We start from the raw sequence: 18,780 nt of genomic DNA on the forward strand, positions 1-18,780 counted from the left end.
AGTTACAGGTCAGATCTGTGGAGATTTTACCTTGCTTACAGTATGATCTTTTGTTGAACTTATGGGCTGATCGTGTTAAATGGAAGACTCAGGTTAAACGTCACACTATGGAACATTCAAGGCAATGCAATAACATCTCCATGGAGACAAGTAAGTGGCAAACCCTTCCACCACAAAAGTTACACAGTGCACCTTTATCTTGAGTATAGAAAATAAATACACGTCTGCAGTACAATACAATGGTACATCTAAAATTTGAAAATATGAAAGGTGAACTATGAAACTCTTTTGATGTAGGATCAGTCAGTTACTAGTTTCCATAGAGATGCTATTGCTTTGACATAGAAACAACACAGGCAGGGGCAATCTGACATTCTGGAAAAGTCCAGAACGGCCGTCCGACACCGTGGGGCCGATTGGAGCCACCACACTCCCACCTTCGTCTATCCTCAATTTATTCCGTAGGCCGAGTTGTCAGGAAAAAGTCCAGGCCCGTCCCTGCCACTAGGCCAGTTACGGGTCAGAACTGTGTAGAGGAGAACCCACTCATGCTAGGAATGTTTTAATTTAATTTGCAGGGAAGGGACGAGACACAATTTCCACAAGATGAGACGACATTCGAGATTGGGTCCACGAGAACGAGAAAAGATGAGATTTTAACGTAACTCCTAATACATACATTTCAGGATGCAATTTTCCAATTTTGGCCTCACTGAACTGCTTTTTGGAACTGTTAAAGATAATTTTTTTAGATTAATTCACCAACACGTAACCCTTTTTTCGTCCAATCCAAATGTAAACAGTCACGAGATCGTTTTTCTCATGCGCGCACGATCTTGTGGCAATTTTGTCTCACGAGATCTTGTGACACGAGATCTTGTACCATCCCTACTCATTTGCAATTGAATAAATGCAACATAGTTTAATGCCATAGTGTGGAACGTACATTATCTTCACTGAGTTGTGCATATGCATTGTTTTATTAGCAAAATAAAAGGCCTCTCAAACAATTCCTGCTTTGTACACGCACTTTCAAGCAAACAGAAATATGACATTGTTATGAACTTTGCACCTCTGGTCTAGATGTTTCTCTGCTGAAGCTGCTGGCTGCATTTTCAATAAAAAAAGCCCAGCACCGCTCTGGAAGCCCCCACTTCCTCTCTCTCGCTCTGCTGCTAAAGCTAAACTAAACATCACATACGGGCCCAGTGCAACAAGGCTCTAAAACTAACTACATAGAAAAGCAAAACCACCGTGCTACAAGCTGCTATCATAATATGTGACGACACCGGAACCAGCCTAAATTTAACAGTGAAGTGGGCTGTAAAAATCATATAAATACAAGAGATTGGTGAGCTAATCTGTTTATCCTGTATGGATGGTTCTCAAACTGTGGACCATGTACAGTTAGTGGCAAACATGGGTTCTTTCAGTGATCAAGACGTTTTTTACTGTTCAAATTGTCAACTTTATGTCTAGATGGATTGGGTATTATTATGCCATATTAACTTTATCATTCAGAGAGTTTATTTATTAAACAGAAAATGACAAGATAAGACAAATGATAAACAAAAACACTTAAAACTAGGGATGTAACGGTGCATGTATTCGTGCCGAACCGTTTCGGTTTGGTTCGTTGCAGTGCTGTGCATGAGTGTGTTCGTGTAATTTGTGTGTGTTTACATTCCCCCACTACATGTGCAGCTACACAGAAGGCTCTGCTCTTTAATATTCACAAGGGAACTCGTCTGTGATTGGGGCAGTGTTTCCCGCAGCGCTTTATAGTTAAAGCAGCCACCTTAACAATAATTGCCCCCTGCCTTGACTATGTTCCTCCAAACCACGTGAATCCTCGCAAAACTACAGTCGTTGCATCCCTGTCCTCACTTTCATCTTTTGCTGGCATGGAATCTCCACCCCTCCCATAACCTGTCCCTGCGAAACTGTATTTTGAACCTCTGGGGACTTTGTAACTGCAAAAGATCTGCACTTACTGCAGACAATGTGGACAAGTTTTTTTTTTCTGGACAAAAATCTGATTGAGTCAAACTTCATGCTGGAACTGTTAGTGCTGCACTTTACTTTTTGAAAAGTTTTGTTTGCTGTTACAAGGAATTTATCTTTAATATTTCATACATTTGTTGCTTATTTGAGAATATTTTATTTAACTATAAGTATTACCAAGCAGCACATTGCCTTTATTTTATTTTCCCGTTTGTATAATGTTAAAACAAATTGTTGGTTTAATAAAAACACAAATAAACAACAAGTAAATGGTTATGCAATTTCTTCCCATACTGTACCGAAAATGAACCGAACCATGACCTCAAACCGAGGTATGAACCGAAACATGATTTCTGTGAACCGTTACACCCTACTTAAAACTCATAAAGCTGGTCTCAAACTAGAGGAAGAGGGATCATTTCATTTGGACCGGTCTTTCAAGACCAGGGGTTAACTGGAAGGCTTTCAGACTGAAAAACAAAATTAAAATTGCACTGTAAACACTATTAACTCTATTAATACTTTGCAGGTGGTTGCATTATGGTGGAATGTTCATCAGCTACCATGGTGACACAATGCACACATCAGCAAACACAGGCAAAAAAAGTTTGATAATAGTCTGATACTCAAGAAAAAATACAAAATGGATTTAAACAAAGCATTTTCCGGAGCCTGTGATCAATGAGCGTTCATGGTCCTGTTTAGGTGTTTCATTTTCAACAAAAATGTGAGCGTGACTGACTGAAAAACTGTTGTGAATGTGATTTTATGCGTGAGAGAGACTTGTTTAGTTCATTCTTTATGGTCAGAACAGGGGTGTAGTGGGCGTGGTACGCGGGGGTACGCCATCCACCCACTTCTCCTGACGTGAGAGAAAAAAAAAACAAATATAAAATAGCTACAACTTAAATGTCAAACCGGAGTTATTGGCAATGGTAAAAACAACCTGCATAGGCTCATGATATCTGCTCTACTGTTCTATACAGACCTGAGACATGAGGGACCAGGACTGAACCAGGACTAATCCAGGACTAAAACAGGACTGAGCCAAGACTAAATCAGATCTAAACCAAGTCTACACCTGGACTTAACTAGAAATGAACCTGAACCAGGACTGAGTATTGGGAGGTGTGTCCGGGTAGACCGTCGGGTGACCACAGGTGAAAGAACCGGCGCAGAGCTCCGTCGCCCAGTCACGTTTTGCGGCCACCCTGTTCCACGGGCTCTCAAGTCCAAGATTAGTCCTAGTTTAGTCTTAGTTTAGGCTTAGTTTAGTCCTGGTTTAGTCCTGGTTTAGACCTGGTTTAGTCCTGGTTTAGACCTGGTTCAGTTCTGGTTCAGACCTGTTTTAGTCCTGGTTCAGTCCTGTTTTAGTCCTGGTTCAGTACTGGTTCAGTCCTGTTTTAGTCCTGGTTCAGTCCTGTTTTAGTCCTGGTTCAGTCCTGTTTTAGACCTGGTTTAATCCTGGTTCAATCCTGGTTTAGTCCTGGTTTAGACCTGGTTTAGTCCTGGTTTAGACCTGGTTTAGACATGGTTTAGACCTGGTTTAGACCTGGTTTAGTCCTGGTTCAGTCCTGGTTTAGACCTGGTTTAGTCCTGGTTCAATCCTGGTTCAGTCCTGGTTTAGTCCTGGTTTAGACCTGGTTCAGTCCTGTCTTAGACCTGGTTCAGTTCTGGTTCAGACCTGTTTTTGTCCTAGTTCAGTCCTGGTTTAGTCCTGTTCAGTCCTGGTTCAGTTCTGGCTTAGTCCTGCTTTAGTCCTGGTGTAGTCCTAATACAGTCCTGGTTTAGACCTGGTTTAGTCCTGGTTCAATCCTGGTTCAGTCCTGTTTTAGTCCTGGTTCAGTCCTGGTTCATGTATTGTAGCCTATAATTTATATTCTATAGGTGATTAAAACCGCATTAATGTTAATAACACGATTCTGCATAATTTTGAGTAAAAAAAAACATCAAATATTACTGATTTTTACTGGCCTGGCACCTTTAATATGTTTGTACTGAAATGTCTAATAGATCTTCTTCTTCTTCAGAGCAGTGCCTCCGGTTAGCATCACACCCCGGGGAATGTTGATGACGTCAGCTGCGAAGTGTCAGCGCAACCCAAAATCAAACCGTGACAGCATCCAGGAGAGAGACAGCATTTTAAAACCCTCGGCGCACTGTAATCTGCAGCTCCTGAGTGCCTGTCCCATAGACCCCTGTCATTTAACACTGCAAGCATTTACATCACCGCTCGTGTTTTTCCTCTGCTGTAATAACTACATGCACATCGCCTCTGCAAGCCAAAAGGAAGCGACCATGAAGCTAGATAGACATCCTGAGTCTATTTTAGTTACATATAAAACGCAAGGGCACGGTTTAAAGGCTCCTACGTGACGCAAAATTGACCCTTGTGAGCGTTAAGCCATGTAAGAACGCTGTTACTTCCTCAAAAACAAACCCGGAGTTAGGCCTGTAACGATCACAGATTTTGCTGGGAGATTAATTGACCATGAGTGCGTATACATGCACATCAATAACCCGGTTATTAGCCATACCCCGGTTATGTCAGTATTCGGGTTACTGCGTATACATGCACAATGAGAAACCGGGACACTCATATCCGCGTATACATGATCAAATGGAGTATCCCGGTTTCTTGACATAATCTTACAAATGCGCAGGCGCAAAAATTAACTTAAATCGATTTAATAAACCAGGAAAAATACAAACCGTGAGCTCCTTTAGCATAAGAAGCTAAGGAGCTACGAGATCTCCCACAATCCACTGTGCAGATTCTTCATTAAAATCTTCTGCATAAATAAACTCAACTTTACAACATATAAACCATAAACACTATAGACACATCAGCCCGTTTGATCAGATAATTCAGCTGTGATCACATTTGTTTATATTTTACAGAAACGAAACTTAAGACCGTAGGCTAATTAGCATAAACTGTTAGCGCCGATAAAAACAACTCGCTCCTTGCGCCGCTGATACGATCAGTTTCTTTTGGACTAAATGACACGACTCTGTGGATTATGTGTGTTATTTCTGTGACAGAAGAGGCGCTAATGATGGTAAGTGTGTTCCATGCATATAGAGTATAGGAGATAGTTCATGTTTTAGCTTTTCAGCGTCACACGAGTGCAGATTGTGCGTGTGCAGGTTTAGCGCAGCTCTTTATTTTACAGTCATTTCACTCGTTTGGTCACTTTTATTTATGTTGGTCAATTTATTTTTTATGTCACTATTGTTGTGGTGAAAGGCTGGAAAGTGTCTTTTGGACGCATGTGCACGCACTCAACTTTATGTTGCAGTAACCGGGGTACTGCGTATACATGCCACACAAGTAAAAACCGGTTATTATCGGAATAAACCAGCTACAGTAACACCGGTTTCTAATAACCGGGATACTGCCATAAACTCAAAAAACTGCGTATACATGCACCATCAAGAAACCGGGATATTGATCATGCTATTGATACATGTATACACACTCACTGAATTTACTGCAATAAATGATAATATTGACATTTTGAGACAATTTCAACTAATATAATGACCATTGAATAAAAATGAAAACACGCTTTCTAGGATCAGTAAACTTGACTTTCTTCAGTTCAGTACAGATTTACTTTTCTCGACTTGTTTAAAGAGCACCATGTAACTTTGTGGTTGTGGATCCATCACCTATTTGTCTCCAGATGTTACTGCTCAACCTGGAATGTTCCACAGTATGGCATTAAACAGCTCTACCTCACATTTATTAACGGTTCTACATTACGCAAAATTGACTCTCGTGATCTTATAGCCGCGTTAGAATGTTGTTTACTCATCAGAAACATAACCTGGAATTGTGTTTTGTTTCATTCACATATATGTTTGTCGAAATCTCCAAAGCTCAAAATGCTATGTACCACCGTGTGATGTCATGAAGTGGTAGTTTTCAAGTTCAACTGCTAATTTTTATCTTTAGTTCTGTAGAGATTGGCATGAAATTATCCAAATGATTCTAGTGAAGGTGTGTGGAGTTTAAAAACACAATGGAGCACTTTCTGTATTACTACATGACATCTAGGGTAGGGCTGGGTGATACGATACATATCTCATTACAGTATACTTTCAATTCGAGATGTTATATTGATTGATTCAATATGGTTCAATAAAAAATGTCAAAATCATGGCTGGGATACTAAAAGTCTTTGTTAAACCATCGTGATATCGTATCGTCAAAGTTCTCACAAGAATATCGTGGACCATCAGAATATATCGAATTACAAGTCTCTTTGCTTAAATGAAGAGTTATGGTGCAGCAATAACTAAAAAAAAGACAGAGGGAACTACATAGACCATGATCCTTTGCACCATTTTAGTGTAGACTACATGAAGAAATAACAGTTCTAAGCACTTTTAAGTCTTAGTTCTTTGGATTAAGTCCTGTCAAGGCATTTTAAGAGGAAAAAATTGCATATTCACAGTTTTAGCTGTTTAGCCTCCACAAAATATCGCAATAAATATCGTAATGTGAGATGTATATCGTGAGATTTGGATATTGTTACATCCCTAATTGTGAGTCTCCCCACCATATCGTGAGCTTTCCCACGATATCGGAATAAATATCGTACCGTGTAGTTCATACCGCGACAATATCGTATCGTGAGACTTGGATTTCGTTACATACAAAGTGAATATGATATTTTTAATCATCAAAACAGTGAAAATATCAAATGTGTTGCATAAACAAGTTTCTTTCCACTAAACAAGCAACAAAACTGTAGCGCTGTAACAAAATAATTTTGTCAAATATACCAAATAATACTCTTGGCGCTATACAGCAGCCCACGATACTGATACTGTATAATCACATTAAACGGTACGATATATTGATATTTTGATATTTTTGCACACACCTAATCTAGGGTGACCAAATTTTCTTAATTAGCTGGGCTGGGATGTTTTGTATAAATAAAACTGTAAAAAGAGAGCACTACATTGGTCATTCTCGACTCACTTGTGGGTCATCTGTATTTTTATTTATTTATTATTGTTGTTATTTATTTGATTTATTTATGTATTATTTATTATTATCATTATTATATTATTTAATTTTATTTTATTATATTTTTTTAAATAATTATTTGTTATATTTTGTCATTTAAGCGTGTTTTTTGATATTTTGCATTTAAACTAGGCTAAACAATTTATATATAAAATCACCTATGTTTTCGACCACTTGTGGGTCAATTTTCATTAATCACATTATTTAGGTGGATTAAATTAGATTTTTTTGATATTTTTTATTGTTGTTTTTTTCATTTTCAAGCGTGTTTTTTGTATTTTAGCTAAACAAATATATCACCCTATGTCACCCTCATCACATCACAAGGTGGAATAGAGTTTTGTTGTTTTTTTCAGTTTGAGAGAAGAATTCAGCCTCAATCTGCAGAGTTTGTGTGTTAAACATGTGTGAACGAAACAAAACACAGCTCCAGGTCTGTTTGTGATGAGGAAACAACTTTATAACACAGATCAGACAATAGCCTCAGATGGTCCCTCTGAGCTGCCGTCTGATAGCTTCACTTAGCAGCTCTGTGTTGTAATTATACTGCTAGTTAGCGTCTTGTCTGCGGGTGTGACGTGGGATGTTAGCTAATTAGTGCAACGCGTCCTCAAGAGTCTCAGCGCGAGCCCGAGAAACCGCGCTGTCGGACAAATATGTAAAGGGCTTTTGACGTACAGTAAACCCGGCGGATGATTTAACGCTGAGGTGGACCCAGATGTGGCCGGCCAGCAACCGAGGCCAAGCGCAGTCTGCTGTTACGCGAGTCAAATGTGAACGCTTTTCTCGACTTTCTATTTTAGTTTGTTTTACTTTTTGCAAAAAAGTTTCACGACGGGGCTTTAACTTGAACTTTGTGAATGTAACGTACGAAGATTAACTCTGGAATTTGCGCTTGTTAGCTGGAAAGATGGAATTTAGCGGCTATAGGTCTTCGTAATAGACTAAAAAATAAAAAAGAGAGTGAAATGTGACTATGCAGTGACATCATGGGGTGTTCTACATGTGTTTCTAATGGTGGAATGTGCAGCAGTTACCTTGGAGACAATGCACACATGAGCAAACACTGTCAAAAAGTTTCAAGATAATCTGAAAACTCGGTTCTTCGTGGTCTGATTGTGTTAAAGTAAAACAAAGTATCAATAAGGTGCTTTTAGTTTGTCTTTTTCTTCATCTGTTCCATCCACACCTAATATTTCAAACTTTCTGTGTTGTCTAACGGAGAATTGGAGTTGACTGAAGTAAATAAAAGAGTTTTTTTTCTTTGGGCAATAGAATTAAATAAACACGTAAAGACATTTTTATGGAGTATTTTCTTGGCACAATGATCAAAGTGATATTTATGCTATTTTCAAACAAATCAGTTTATCATTTACAGCTAGAGTCAATAGAAAAAAATGAATGCCTGACATTTGGTTTTGTCGCTTTCAATACATTCTATAACAAGAAAATGCTGCACATATGGGACTATAAATACCATATCTATAATTGTACGCTGGCTTCACTTGTAAGAACCAGTTTCATTGAGTGAGGTCATGGTCCATTACAATGTTTTGGAGAAATTGGAGTCATCTGAAACAGGACGATCCCAAAGTCCATTGTAGAGCGCGGCACACGTGTATAGCCCTGCACTATTCCTCCTGCATTATGTCATGGAGATGGATATCTCCAGCGTGAAGTTCTGTTTTTCAAACCCTTAGGCCCGAAACATGAGAGGACCCAACAGAGAGTGCAGCTGCTGCTCTTAATATTTAATGTGCTCAAGGAATTTTAATCACGTTTGGCTTCAAGAAATGCATTTTACAACATTTCAGTGTTAGGAGATGAAATCAGATGAGACAGACTTTTCTGTGCCAGAGGAGGCAATATAAAAGACTTAACCATATTTAGCTTTAGTTTAAAATGCTCTGAAAGTAAAATCATCTAAAGCAGGCATGTCCAAACTATGGCCCGTGTGGCCAAATGCGGCCCTCAGACAAGTTTTTCTTGGCACTCAGGCTTCCAGGTGAACTGGCCCAAATGACCTTGCATCAATTAAAAATGAACTTTTTATTAGAAGTTTTTTGAAAATCTAACCCTAATATTTAATATTTAGTGTGTGGTTTTAAGGAGCATGAATAAAGACTTCTGGCTCATTCTAATGTGTTAAACATGCACATATTTCAATTATTCACTGTATTGAGCACCAGTCTATGGCCCTTGATCAGCCCTCTGCTTCATCTGTGTTTAGATATGTGGCCCTTGATGAAAAAAGTTTAGGCACCCCTCCTTTAAAGTTTTAAAGAACACATATTGTGCTTGTGTGCTCTCTGATACCCATGGATCATTATTTTCTCATTTTATAACTATGGCAAAGGAGAGAAATCATGAGCCTATGGTCATGAGCTCTGGGGAGTGACCGAAAGGACGAGATCGCGGATACAAGCGCTTGAAATGGGTTTCCTCCGCAGGGTGGCTGGGCGCTCCCTTAGAGATAGGGTGAGGAGCTCAGTCACACGGGAGGAGCTCGGAGTAGAGCCGCTGCTCCTCCACGTCGAGAGGAGCCAGTTGAGGTGGCTCGGGCATCTGTTTCGGATGCCTCCTGGGCGCCTCCCTCGGGAGGTGTTCCGGGGTCCCATCGGGGAGGAGGCCCCGGGGAAGACCCAGGACACGCTGGAGGGACTATGTCTCTCGGCTGGCCTGGGAACGCCTCGGGGTCCCCCCGGAGAAGCTGGAGGACGTGTCTGGGGTGAAGGAAGTCTGGAAGTCCCTGCTTAGACTGCTGCCCCCGCGACCCGGCCCCGGATAAGCGGACGAAAATGGATGGATGGATGGATGGCAAAGGAGAGAAATCTGTTTGTCGATTGGACAAAAATTTTGTTTGGTCGAATACATTTCGCAGCTCATCCAAGCTGCTTCTTCAGTTCTGAGACTGAAGACAAACTGATTTCTCTCCTTTGCCATGGATTCTACCTGGACGACTGAGGGGTTTTTCACACACGATAAAACTACTCAAAAAAACAAGTCTGCTGACTTCTGCATTAGAAAACTGAGGTGACCAAAGGGAGCCAAAGTCACAATAAACATCATCATAAAAAACAATCGACTCCTGGATAGATGCAGATCGTGCAAGCAGGTATGTGTATCACTGATTAAGAAAAATAAAATTGGAGAACAAAGTACAGAACAGTGGGCGTGTGCCAGTGAAGGTGAAAACAGGAGTTGAGGGGCAACCTGCATCCTGAAAATAAACGATTACTGAAACATGCATGAATCACTCCAAACACAACTTTGAGAGGGTAAATGAAAAGAGGAAACAGCTACAACATGCTCCAAACTAAAATCCATTTTGCATAATAGGTCTGCTTTAAATCTAACTCATAACTCAAAACCCTTGCAACAGACTAAATTATTAGGCTCTTGCACAAAAACAACTACAGCAATACTAAAATTTAAAACTCAATCGATACTTAGGAACTCACTCAATACTCAATACTAATTCCGATACCACAATGAAAATAAAACATGTTCCTTTTTTGATAATAGAATGTAAATTTCATATACAAAACAACAGTATTTTCTTTATCTTAGTATGAGGTATTCGATTTGGTCTGATAAAGCTTGAAATCATAATAAAAAAAATTTCTGGAAAGCTCAAATTGATGTTTTGCTGTATCGATACCTGCTCAAATGAGTATCTACTTTCGATATTAGTTTTAGTATCAATTATTAGTATCTAATTTTCGATACTTCGGACAAAGGTGGTACAGCACACAGAGCGTTTAAAGTAGTAAACAGCATTTCTGTAAGTGAAAAGGTACATTAAACTACTCAGTTACTCCTATAACTCCTGCAAAAGTCACTTCACCAGTTAATAGACTAATAAAAGACCACAAGAACCCTACTTAACTATACAGTAGATCAAATAAATAGCATGCAAAGGAGGACTTCCAGGTCTGGGAAAAGCAAACTAAGCCTAAATGTGTTTGTAGAGGTTATGGAACACCCACACTTACATAATAAATCATGTATTGTTTTTAATCAGTTACCATTTGGTTTCCTTATCAGATCTTTGCTTCAGAATACTCAGTCAAGTCCATTTTTTTTAGTTCTTGTTGTAGCTCTTGTTATAACGGATCTAGTTACAGCTTTGTATTTGATGAGTGGAAAATTGTCCAAAACAGACTTCTTGTAACATGTTCAGAGATCAGGTTTCTAGGGGGTCATCTCCTCCATAAATCACGTTCGCTCTGGGGCTCTCGTAGCTTAGATGTAAAGGGCCATACATTTTTCACCGAGAGGCAAATCTGATCTTGTTGAAAGGCTTTAAAGAGCAAAGGGCTGCTCACACAAGAGTCATAAATTACACAAATAGAATAAGCTAAGATTGTAATGGCAAGGCTGTCACTATGAGACCTGTGTTATAATCCGTAAAGTTTTAGTCTTGAGCAATTTCTTCTATTACTACAAACGTCTTTAAGAGCCCAAATTATACTATTTTCTGATCTATGTTATAATGTTGTTTCCTCATCACAAGCACATCTGTAATTGTGTTTTGTTTCATTCACACATTTTAACACACAAACCCTGCATATTAGAATGAGCTCTTCAATGAAACAGAAAACACGCTGTTCCGGCTCGAACGTCCCCCTGGCTTAGAAAGTCCCGGCTTGAGCGTGCCATCTTCTCTCCGGGCGCTGCATTCTCTTGGGCGGCATACTCGCCAGCCTTTAGTACAGAGGTGTCGAACTCATTTTGGTTCGGGGGCCGAATCCAACCTACTTTGATCCTAAAGGGGCCGGATCAAAAAACTCATGTCATATAAACCCCAAAAAATAACAATAAGTTCAAATATTTGTGCAGAGAAACACAAATCTATTACAGAAATCTTTTTTAACTGATGAACTCTTTCTTTTACAAAATATTATAATATTATGAACAACCTGAAACTTCAATTCAAATTTCAACACAATGTTTTAACATGAACTTGTCTGTAAATAGGAATAAGTCAATTTTTGTTGGAAAATCCTGCACTCGGCTCCACTTTTCTAATTTTTTACATTTTTCTGATGAGGGTGTCACGGTCAACAGTCAAAACGATCGTCCTTTAAGAGCGTTTGGAAAGAGACAAGTCTTCATTTGTGCTGCTCTGGTGGGAGGGGCCACGTACAGAGACGCTGGAGACGCTGCTGTGATAAACACCACAGAAAATTAACAAGATTTTAATAAAAATATAATTAAAATATTTTAGTAGAAAATCAGCCGAGGGCCAGATTAAAGGTCTCGGAGGGCCGGATCCAGCCCCCGGGCCGTATGTTTGACACCTGTGCTTTAGTATGTGATGTATTAAGTTAGAAAATGAGCATTCTATATCATAATAAAATGAAATGTGAATGTAGCGAGACCAAATGTCGAACCTTGTTTATGTCATTTCACCGATCTTCCCGAACTGAGGCAGTGTGCTTCACTGGTGGACTATTCCTGAGGAGTCATTTGACACACTGTATTTACTCTGTTTGTGTGTGTTTGAGTTTGAGACCACATCATTTTTGCATGTTTTGTTTGTATGTATATATATATTTTAATACATATACGTATATAAGGTATATGTTATCTCTAAAGGTCTATATAAGGTATATAAATTGCACCACTGTGTTTTTAAATTCCATACACCTTCACTAAAAGCATTTAATCTCAACCCTGGAATTTTCAAGATCTAGAAAAAAAATAAAAATAAATAAAAATAAATAAATAAATAAATGATAAAATAAATACTAATACTAATACTACTAATAATAATAATAATAATAATAATGATAATAATAAAGCTGTTAACCTGAAAACTACCGCTTCATGACATCACAAGGTGGAACTGAGCATTTTGAGCTTTAATGATGTAGTCTAATAATGTCTAATAATAAAGCGTTACTCAAACATGAATGAAACAAAACACAACTCCGGGTATGTTTTTGATGAGGTTTTGTGTAATACAGGACATTTAACATTTAATGAATATCATGTATATTTCTTTAATTAACTAAGGCGAGAAAAGGTATCAAATAGTAGAAATAATTGTAGAAGTATGACATTAATTTCTAACTGAACTTAAAGGTGTAGAATGTAGCTTTTCTTAGTTTGTCTACATCTCCAAAGCTCAAAATGCTCTGTTCCATTTTGTGATGTCACGAAGTGGTTGTTTTCAAGTTAACAGCTGCTTACCTTTAGTTCAGTGGAGACCTGACTGAAATCATCCATATGATTCTAGTGAAGGTGTACGGAGTTTAAAAACATAATGGAGCACTTCCTGTTTTTCTGGTTGAGAGAATCTAAATCTTAAATCTAATTATGCAATGTTTATGTGTTAAACATGTGTGAAAGAAACAAAACACCAGGTCCAGGTCTGTTTGTGATGAAGAAACAACATTAAAACATCAGAAAACAACCTAATACGGGTCCTTTAAAGACGTTTCGGCCGTTATTCATCATTGCCCCACCACCAAGTCACTGATGTATAATCCCAGTGTAATTTGGGGTCGTATCCATGCATTTAAAACTATACTGAACAAATCCCCTCTTGTCCCATAATTGTTCCCTGGTTGCGGGTTTCCTGGCTGTATAGGATTCTCTGGAAAGCCCCGGGCCATATGCACTGACTTTCACTTTTTGAGTATGCAGAGGTGATGACAGCTCTGACATGTCACCTCTCAGCTCCTGCCTTATCACCAACACGTTCATAAACAGATACCGCGGACGCAAGGAGGGGAAGGGGGCTATTAAAAGACCTATATGACACAGAATTGACTCTTGTGAGATTTAAGCCACGTTCGAAAGCCGTTACCTCCTCAAAAACATACCTGGAGTTCTGTTTTGTTTCATTCACAAATGTTTAACCTTGTCTGTCTGCATCTCCCAAAGCCCAAAATGCTCTGTTCCAACTTGTGATGTCATGAAGCAGTTGTGAAGTTAACACCTAGTCAAGATTGGAAAGTCCAGGGCTGAAATGATCCGAATGATTCTAGCGAAGATGTATGGCGTTTGGCACTTCTTGTTTTAACAGATGACATCACAAAGTGGAAGTGAGTGTTTTCAGTTTGAGAGAAGAACTCAGCCTAAATATACAATGTGTGAATGAAACAAAACGCAGCTCCAGGTCTGTTTTTGATCAGGAAATAACATTATATCCTTTAAATATGAACAGAATCTGAACTTGAAATCAGCGCACTTGCAGTCACCATTTCCTCGTTGCTTGTGCACTGCAATCGACTATTTGCATTTATGTAAAAACGGATTTAATTGTAGTGATGAGAATGGAGATGAATGGTGCTATTCTGTCAGTCAAGGCAAAACATTACACTGATGCACATAAATTATACATAAGATGAAATAAGAAAGGTTTAGTCGCATTAAAACAAGTCATAGCTGTATTTATTTTGTATTTTGAGCAGAAGTAACCAGGTAACACTGCATGGCACAGGTCACTGAAACTCATGTTATTTGCAATTTTGAAATGAAAAATGAACTTGTTTAGTCAGAAGTATTGTACACACAGTAATAGCAGTAGTAGTGGAAGGTCTAGGTTAGCAGTAGTAGTAGTAGTAAGAGTATTTTTTGTATTCTGAGCAGAAGTAACCAGGTAACATTGCATGACAGAGGTCACTGAAAATGTTATGTTAAATACAATTTTGAAATGAAAAGTCAATTGGCTTGGATCAAACTACAGTCAGAAACATTATACACACAGTAGTAGCAGTAGTAGAAGCAGTAACAGTATTTTTGTTTTCTGAGCAGATGTAACCAGGTGACGTTACAAGGCACAGGTCATTAATCTTGGTATGTTAATTGCAATTTTGAAATGAAAGTGAACTGGTTTAGATCAAGCCCAAGTCAATATTGTACACACGGTAGTAACAGTAGAAGTAGAAGATCTAGGGCAGTAGTAGTAGTAGAAGTACCTAGTATTTCGCACCCTTGTAGCAGTACAATTAGCAGTAGTAATAGTACTCAGCTTATGAAAAGTTAACTAGTTAGATCAAGCTTAGGTCAAACCATAAAGTCACCAGCATTATACGCACAGTAGTAGCAGTAGTAGTGGAAGATATAGGGTGATAGTAGTAGCAGTAGTAGTAGTAGTAGTAATAGTAGTAGTACCTAGTAATCGCAGCCTTGTAGCAGTACAATTAGCAGTAGTAACAGTACTCAGTCTATGAAAAGTTAACTAGTTAGGTCAGGCCTAGGTCAAACAATAAAGTCACCAGCATTATACACATAGAAGTAGCAGTAGTAGTAGTAGTGGAAGGTCTAGTGTAGCAGTTGTAGTACTAGTAACAGTATTTTTTGTATTTAAGTAACCAGGTCTATTCCAAAATGAAAGTTAACTGGTTTAGATCAAGCCTAAGTCAAACAATAGTCAGTACAGTATTATACAGACAGTAGTAACAGTAGAAGTAGACGCTCTAGGGTAGAAGTAGTAGCAGTAGTAGTAGTAGTAGTACCTAGTAATAGCAGCCTTGCAGCAGTACAATTAGCAGTAGTAATAGTATTCAGCTTATGAAAAGTAAACTAGTTAGGTCAAACTTAGGTCAAACACTAAAGTCACCAGCATTATACACATAGTAGTAGCAGTAGCAGTAGTAGTGGAAGGTCTAGTAGTAGTAGTAATAGTACCTAGTAATAGTAGTGTTACAGCAGTACAATTAGCAGTACTAACAGTATTCAACTTATGAAAAGTTAACCAGTTAGGTGAAGCTTAGGTCAAACAAGTCACCAACATTAAACACACAGTAGTAGCAGTAGTAGTAGAAGATCTAGGGTAGTAGTAGTAGTAGTACTAGAAGTCCTTAGTAATCGCAGCCTTGTAGCAGTACAATTAGCAGTAGTAACAGTACTCAGTCTATGAAAAGTTAACTAGTTAGGTCAAACAATAAAGTCACCAGCATTATACACATAGTAGTAGCAGTAGCAGTAGTAGTACTTGTAGTAGAAGTACCTAGTAATCGCAGTCTTATAGCAGTACAGTCAATAGTAGCAATAGTATTTAAAGTAGCAGTAGTTAAAATAGGAGTAAAAGCAGTAACTATAACCTCAGCAAGTCATGTCCCAGCATAAGCAAGTACTACTACTACTAAAACAACAACAGTACTGCGTATTGGAGACCTGCAGCCCTCACTGACAGCTCGAGGAACCCCCTGTTGATGTGTTTTAAAGTATGCCCAGTCAAAAGTGAGTGCATTTAACGGATACTGCGTGCCCACTTACTTTTGAAGGCTTGGATGAGCGCCTTGCCATCCTTGATAAGCTCCTTGATAAACTTGTTGGTCTTGTCCAGTTCCAACTCGTGCGATTTGAGCCGCTCTCTGAACAGGGGACTGTCCAGGTAGCAGTCACTAAACTCCAGCGCAGGTAGCCCCATCGTGCTGAATCAAAAAAAAAAAAAACACAAATGCGATGCCAAGAAAAGACGTAAAACACAAGGAGATTCCGGGGGTGCCTTTGTTGAGATCGCTAGTACGGTTGTTCCCGCAGGTCCAGCTTGAAATGATTGCAAATCCTATTACAAGATGCAGACAACGGGAATGTTAAGTTAAAGACTGCGTAATAGTAAGTGCATAGCCTCGTATTCCGATTTTGGTTTAAAAAGTATTGGTTTATTGAAAATCGGCTGCAACGCTCGAGCAACGCGTTCAATAAAATAAGAAATCCGTGCGTAAAAGTGCCCACCGTAGTCTGTCCACTTGTTCAGGTAAGCCGAGGTTGCCTACCCGTCCACTGCGTCATTTTGGTCCGGGGAAAAGTACGATTTGGAGAGGCTGGGGTGATGGATGTACGCGCGCAGGGGATAAACAAACGAGGAGGTACGGAGCGCAGTGTGGCGTGGTGAGTCTTTTAAAATGCACGCACGGCTTTCAACCCAACCCCGCTCAAAGCCAGGACAAGAGGAGCGGAGGTGGAGGCGAGCTACCCCAACCAACGCGGATAATCCCCCGAGTGACAGCGCGCTCGGCCAATCGCGGGAGAGATGGAGGGAAGCGGCGTGAGGGCGGGACGAACGCGGGGCGAGGGATCCACGAGAGGAGGAGAGGGTGAGAAAGAGAAGAGGACTCACTCTTGAAAGGTGGCAACGACATCATGGAGCTAATATCAGTGTTTGACAAGAAGTGATAACATGGCTTTGATCATTTTTGAAAGAAAACTTGTGAAACATTGAACATACAGTTATTGGGACTATTTGCAGGTGTCATTAATAACCAGTATATCACCACTGTAACTCACTGTAATCAGAGGTGGAACTTAATTACAAATATTCACATTACAGTAATTGATGTTTTAATTATATTTTTGTAGATTTTTAAAGCTATGCTCGTACGTTTAATGGAGTATATTTCTAGCCATGTAATTGTAACTAGTTACAGGAAAAATCATATGAGTAGTGAGTAGAGCACAAGTCCCAAATGTCCCAATCCACAGCTGTCTCACCATTGTCTCTGCTGCAGAGGCTGGTCTACACCAAACTGACTGAGGGACATGTGAGTGTTTAAGGATGACAAAAACAATACTCTTCATTAAGCATTAAGCATTAAGCATTTCAGCAATGCATTTACATTTTAGAGGGTGCAAGCATTTTAAAATGAGGGTGCAATGTACAGGTCTATGGGTGCACCCTCTAGACCCAGACCTGCTCTGCTCATTTCTAAACCAACACATAACTGTACTGTCTGTATCTCCTGCTCTGATTGGCCAGAGCTCAGAGAATATGTGGACTGTGGTTTAAAAAGCAGCTAAATTCATCTTAAAACTGCTCATTTGAAATATTGATTTATTATCAATGTATCTTAAATACTGATCTAGAATGCAGCTAAAAATCTATTAAAAAGTAACTCTGAGTACTGTGAGGAGTATTTTTCATGTGTACTGTGTTACTTTAACATCAGTATAAATATGCAGTACTCTTTCCTCCACTGACTATAATAGGCTATATCTAGGTCATATTTTTATAACAGCCATATGTTAATATTATGAAGGTCACATAAAGAATATTTCATGCACACAGTATTTCATTGCACATTGGTCTCCAAGGAGACAAGCATGTGGCATGGCCAGACATAGTTGCCTGATCTGTGGATAGGCGAGCCTGTTCATAGTAAGAAGGCATGTTTTTCAAGGTATTTCAATGTTTTTCAATGAAAATACCTGCAAAATAGACCTGTTTATTACAATACTGTGAAGCACTCCAGGCAAAACAGTATCATCTCAATGGAAACAAGCAGGCGGCTGCCCCCTTGCCAGAAAAGTGACATAGTGCACCTTTAATGTATAATGAGAGAATAAAGCTCATCAGACTTGTTTTGCTTGTAGAGGTAACCCTCTGACTAAACCGTGACTTCAGCCATGTTGATGTCATTGGTATGATGTAATGTAACAGTCATTCACAGAGCTCGTGTTTGGGGTCTGTCTCACGCTCAGCTCTGACCCACACTAACACAACTCACTAACACAGCTCTGCTCATTGTGAACAGCAGCGCACTCTGACAGCCCACGTCTTTAGCCTCGCTCTACTCTCCTGTGTTATCATTATGTCCACTTGTGCCTATACTTACATTTTCCAAATATAAATGTACTGTATTTTTTAAACTTTTATTCTATATTGTTGTTTTTATGCATTTTTATATATTGCATATTTTAATTGAACGCAATGCAAGTTTGAATAATCTTATAAACATTGAATATTGTAATCCAGTTTTAATTTAATAATGATT

General features: G+C 39.1%; 1 protein-coding gene across 1 annotated transcript in view; it reads right to left on the reverse strand.

Annotated features, from left to right (window-relative positions):
• Positions 1-16,992, reverse strand: part of LOC110153967 (rho GTPase-activating protein 26) — a 228,014-nt gene extending 211,022 nt beyond the window's left edge. Inside the window, exon 1 of the mRNA XM_020917897.2 lies at positions 16,283-16,992. Within this exon, the coding sequence (XP_020773556.2) occupies positions 16,283-16,436 (154 nt within the window). The 5' untranslated portion in view covers positions 16,437-16,992. The remainder of the gene's footprint in view (positions 1-16,282) is intronic.
• Between the last annotated feature and the right edge of the window lie 1,788 nt (positions 16,993-18,780).

The sequence above is a fragment of the Boleophthalmus pectinirostris genome, unplaced genomic scaffold (genome assembly GCF_026225935.1).
Source record: "Boleophthalmus pectinirostris isolate CB_2022bp ecotype Guang Dong unplaced genomic scaffold, ASM2622593v1 HiC_scaffold_12, whole genome shotgun sequence".
Classification (NCBI taxonomy): domain Eukaryota; kingdom Metazoa; phylum Chordata; class Actinopteri; order Gobiiformes; family Gobiidae; genus Boleophthalmus; species Boleophthalmus pectinirostris.